Source organism: Takifugu flavidus, chromosome 5 (genome assembly GCF_003711565.1).
Source record: "Takifugu flavidus isolate HTHZ2018 chromosome 5, ASM371156v2, whole genome shotgun sequence".
Classification (NCBI taxonomy): Eukaryota; Metazoa; Chordata; class Actinopteri; order Tetraodontiformes; family Tetraodontidae; genus Takifugu; species Takifugu flavidus.
Genome location: NC_079524.1, coordinates 2,978,833 through 2,984,039, shown reverse-complemented (window position 1 = coordinate 2,984,039; position 5,207 = coordinate 2,978,833). Strand labels below are relative to the sequence as shown.

General features: G+C 43.7%; 1 protein-coding gene across 2 annotated transcripts; it reads right to left on the bottom strand.

The window, feature by feature from the left end:
- Positions 1 to 1,088: 1,088 nt before the first annotated feature.
- On the bottom strand, positions 1,089 to 5,007 carry LOC130526337 (homeobox protein orthopedia B-like). Of its 2 annotated transcripts, none has more exons than XM_057033913.1 (3): positions 4,852 to 5,007; positions 4,158 to 4,558; positions 1,089 to 2,419 (listed from the first exon to the last, which is right to left on the bottom strand). In XM_057033913.1, the coding sequence occupies exons 1-3, from the start codon at positions 4,886 to 4,888 to the stop codon at positions 1,916 to 1,918; spliced, it is 942 nt and encodes a 313-aa protein (XP_056889893.1). In that variant the 5' UTR covers positions 4,889 to 5,007; the 3' UTR covers positions 1,089 to 1,915. The 2 variants fall into 2 exon arrangements, with proteins under 2 accessions (XP_056889893.1, XP_056889892.1); XM_057033912.1 differs by having other exon boundaries at positions 4,813 to 5,003.
- Between the last annotated feature and the right edge of the window lie 200 nt (positions 5,008 to 5,207).

The window sequence follows — 5,207 nt, the reverse complement described above, 5'->3', positions numbered from 1 at the left end:
ATCAGATTAGGGATTAATCCAAAACTCTTCCCCAAATAACCCACGTGACACACTCAGTGTGAAAAAGACAAAACCTAATTTCAATACAGAATAATATATATCCCCCAATCTAGTGTAATGCTGACTTTTTCAACTCTTTACAGTTCTTTTCTTCACTGTAACGACTGAGACACATGAAGAGTTTGAAAAAGAATGTCAACTTTATTTCATATTACATGTCGAGTAAACGCCACGGCGGTTCATTGGAGGCAAGACAAATACTGTTTACACCTCGTTTGCACCTCACATATTCCGTGTTTTTGTCGCTGTCTGGAATGAAGTTGGTATTTTAGAATAATTCACCAAATTAGTGCAAACAAATTCCTGTTAATGAAAAAGGTGGGAACCAACTCTTTAATATGGGAATGTGATATACTTTTGTTAATTGTGATTAATCCTTTGTTTAACCTCCTCTGCATTGTTACAGAAACTCCAATTATAAGTTTACAGACAGTGGGACTGCTTATTGTAAAGCCATATCTCATCAATTACCGTCCCGTGACCGTAAATTGGCCCCAGCGCTGACAACGAGATGAGGTTAACACGCTGATTAATTTGAGCTGCTGTGATTTCAGGCTCAGGTTGACACTTATAATCTCTGACACAGACAGTGTGGTCCGCTCGCTTTCGTAATCGAGACAAAAATAAATAAACCCCGTATTTACTCCAGCGTCATGTGGATTTGAAATTAAGCGGACGAGAGGCGTTTTGCTGATTATGCTTTTTAAACCAAAGGATCTGACGCTGTGAATGTTCTTGTGTCTTATGGTGCACAAGTAGCATGACGTCAATCTTAGCAGCGAAAGGAACTAAAGCTTCACCTCCAAATAATGGTGGAGTTTTTTTTTATTACAGTGATACTATACATCGTCAATTACGTGACCCTCCTACATATTGTTTGTGCTATAATAAGCATCTGTTTCTGCTCCTGGGCCATCGGAAAGCTTCGTTGGACATTAGAGTGACTTCAACCAAACAATGTCCCACCTCTGACCAATACTGTTGGAAATAGTTTTAAATCTCGCGTAATAACTCCACGGAGACGAGAATCATTCTTGAAAATTACATTTATTTGTGTCTTCATTTTCCAAATCGGTACAAACCCGTCAAGGTGGCGCATTTCTGCATTTCGAAGTAAGATCAAACATTTAAGAAATGTGTCAAGTAATAGCACATACAGTAAGTTCAAACATATCACAAAAAAGACCAGCGGGTACATAGCAAGAATGTTTTAGCTACACAAAACATCCTACGACAGAGTAGGCCTACTGAAAGTTCCTTGTTTTTTTTTTTAAATCCAACTATATAGATATTTTTTTTGCTGCCGTCTTATGCAGATGAGTTTCTTAACAAAACCTCTTCGAGCGCCATTTTCGAGTGATCCAAGTTGATGAGTCCACATGCGCAGTGCATGCTTGTGTCCCGGTTCAGTGGGCCCACCCATTCAGAGTATGACGAATGTGCGGTGGGTCGGCACCAAAATGTATATCCAATCCCATAAATAATCGTTTCACATAACACAACTTCACCTGAACACAATAACATGTGTGCGTAAAGACGCACGCTGCAAACGTAAATACAACGATTGTTCGGCTCCCGTTAATCGGGGCCTGAAGTAGGGGGATCGATCATATTCATCATCAATGGCCGATAAAACCCCTTTGAAACAACGAAGTGAGAACCCCTTTAGGTCGTTTTCTGTCATTTGTCCGTCGCGACGTTAGGTGATGACGTCACATCGTCTGGCGCGTATGCCTGATCAGTTTGCCTCATTTTTTTAAATATCTAAAATATCGGGGTTCAAAAGAGACAGACCCGCGGTTTTGGGCGGTTGGGAAGAGGAGGAGGTGGCGGTGGGGATGTGATTCAAAAGTCACTAAGTGAAGCTCATGGACACTGTATGCTCCAGTGCTTTGCGCCGCAGTGAGGCGATGCTTGTCCCTCTCCACATGTCACTGTCCGGGGAACTACACAGCTGCGGGGAACCAGATACGTTCGTGGGGCCGGAGAGAGAGGCCGACATTCCGGGGAAATGTGATTGGTAGAGGTGGGACTGCAGGCCCGAACCGTTGGAGCCCAGGCCGTTGGAGAGTCCCATGGAGTTTGGTGGCGGGCCCGGACCGAGACTGCACTGTGACAGCGACTGTGGCATGCCCGGCTGGCGGCCGAGGGCCGGCGGGAGCTGCAGCTGGGACACCCCCGGCATTCCGGTAGCCCAGCGGGAGTCGTTAGCGTGGAAGGAGCACAGGCTGTTCTCCATGGCGGCCGCAGCAGAGAACTGTGGTAGACCCGGTGTTGGGAGCAAGGTCCCCGGGGCGCGGAAAACATTGGTGGTCTTCTTCCTTTTCTTCCATTTTGCCCGTCTGTTCTGGAACCAAACCTGCAGACACAGATTCAGGAGAGTGAGTCAACGCGAGGATGTTAATATATACAGTCATTAATATATGACGCCATCATCAGGACAGTTCTTATAAAAGCCTGTCCAAACAGTTAGCAGTAGAAATTCATTTCATAATCACAGAAATAGCTCTCACATTAAGGAGAAATTGCAGAATAATAATTAAAATAACTCAACAGTTTGAGAATACCTGAATATTTTGAATACAGGAGGGGAAAACGCAATAAAATATCCACAATGAAAAACAATTCTAAAATAAATCTCCAGCACCACCACCATCATTTTTATTCTTGGAGGTTCATTTTTTATCACTATTTAAGTTTTTCATTGTGAGAGGCTGACGTGAATGAATAGCCCGTCGTCGTGATATCATAGTTACAATAAATAAATATAATTTTGCACTGAATATTATACCGCATTTTCTCACATAATACAGGAAATGACGCAAAGACAGTGCGAGCCCACCAAATACAGCAGAAAATAAATAAAGCACTGCATAAAAGGCAACATAATAAAGCAGCGGGTCCCTGACGGCTTTCTAAAGATTCCATCATCCTTCGGGATCTTTTCTTATTAATACTCGCGCGGCCGAGAGTCGATGGCTCCGTATTAAAAGTGAAATCTCTCTCTCTCATTGCGCTCAGTCATCCGTGAAACGCCACCGAAGCCATTACAGGCGAGGGGCAAGAAAATGCAATTTCTCAGGCCATTATAAAAAAAGAACAATATATTCTGGAGTCCTATTAGGGCGTCGCTGATGGAGCGTTTTAAGCGATGGGGAACGCACGCGGAGCGCTGACGGCCGCACGAGGCGCGCCGATGTTTACCAACAACAAGCGCGCGCCGACCTGTGCAGCGCGGTTAGGGCGACTAAAGGAAGGATTATTAACGTGACTAATGACGACACCGCTTTTATTGCTCTCCCTGACGTCATTTGCATGAATTTCACATCGCTGGTTAATAGCGCGTCCACCGAGGATGAGATTGGTTCATAATGTGTTTGCTTTATTAAAGCCTGGCTGTGTTCTCACTTCCAAAATATCACAGCTGTAAACAAAGTGCAGAAACACAGAGGTGCAATTCTGTAATTTTCGAAAAGTATAAGATTGCGTGACATTTTCCTCATCTAAGCTTGAGGTTTTGATCAAAGTGAGCTCCGGTGTTCGGGTATTAAGTTAAGGCAAAACTGAACGGAAAGACAAATAAAAACAATAAACAATGCACCATTGTCTAAAATGTATTAATTTATGTTTATTTTTAATTATTATGAAAAAACAGTTTTTTATCGAATCTGATTTTTTGGTTAGCTCGACTCGTTGGACACAATATAGAAGGAGCAGGATTTATTTAAATTAAGTACCTACCTACGTATTTAAACAGAATACAGTACGTAATTATTATTATTATTATTATTATTATTATTATTATTATTATTATGAGTTAAAGTGGATGCAGCAACACCCTAAAGTTCGCTTTCCCAACTGTTTATGGGTTGATTACTAAGCATTTTTGTTGCAGAAAGACGGCCACATATTTTTTTTAACTCGACCTACAATAATCAAATAAAAACATAATAATAATCTGGTGGGACAGGTCGATTTAGGAGAGTGTGTTATGATTTAAAGGATAATTTCCAATGTTTTTGCGATGCTGAAGATGCGAGTTAATCTCCATCAACGCCCATTCGTGCCTCCATCGTCCACATGTCTCCGGTTTTTACCTGAACTCTGGACTCGGTGAGGCCGATCCGGAGCGCCAGCTCCTCCCTCATGAAGATGTCTGGGTAGTGCGTCTTGGCGAAGCTGCGCTCCAGCTCGTTGAGCTGCGCCGGGGTGAAGCGCGTTCGGTGCCGCTTCTGTTTCTGCTGGCTGGAGGTCTGTCCGGAGCTCTGCTGCGGCTGCTGCTGCTGCTGCTGCTTCTCCTGCTCCTTCCCGTTCACCTGCATGCCGGCGGAGTTGGATCCCACTGTGGCGATTTCTTCTCCCGGCAGGAGAGTGGTTCCTTCAACAGAGTCGGAACCAGGCGCCATGTCCCCCGGATGACCCTGGTCTGGAACCCCTCCACCCAGCCGGCATTTTAGAGCCTCTCGATGTCCGAGCAACTCAGCCGCATCCTTCATCCCTGAGAGACAAAGGGGGAAAATGACGTCCCTTAACCTCTTTCCTTAATGGAATGGACTTTCCAATATTTGAACAGTAAGCACAGCTTTATTTTTAAAAAACAAAACAAAACATAACATTTCATTTTATTAGGCTACGATCGATTTTTCAATCCTAAAAATTCACATGCTATTAAAGCCAACTAACCATTTAGCTGTTTAAAGGATCAACAGTCTATTTACTATAAAAGGATGAAGAAGAAGTTGGAAATCTTACACTGGAGTTTAGGGCCGGAGTTTAGTGAGGATAACTCACCGAGCCGAGCATCCAGGAGGTCGGCGTGAGAAAGCATCGCATACCGCTCCAGGGTGAAACGCGCTCCAAAAAAATCCTACAACTTTGGAGCAATTTAAAAAGTATATATGGTCTAAATGAACGAAAATTCGGTTTGTGGTTAAAAAAAGGAGGTCCCTTGCATTATAATGTCCTCTAGAGCGACTGGGAGGCGCTTATTAGTTGCAAGAGCCCGTGAGCTTCCTCAAATAAGAGCCAATCAGGGCAGGAGCTTGGAAATGTCACCGACTTGACTCCCCCTTCTATTTTTTTAAACGCGCCTACGCACGCACGCGTGCAGAGAATCCAAACCCGCGCACAACTATACAGTTCAATTC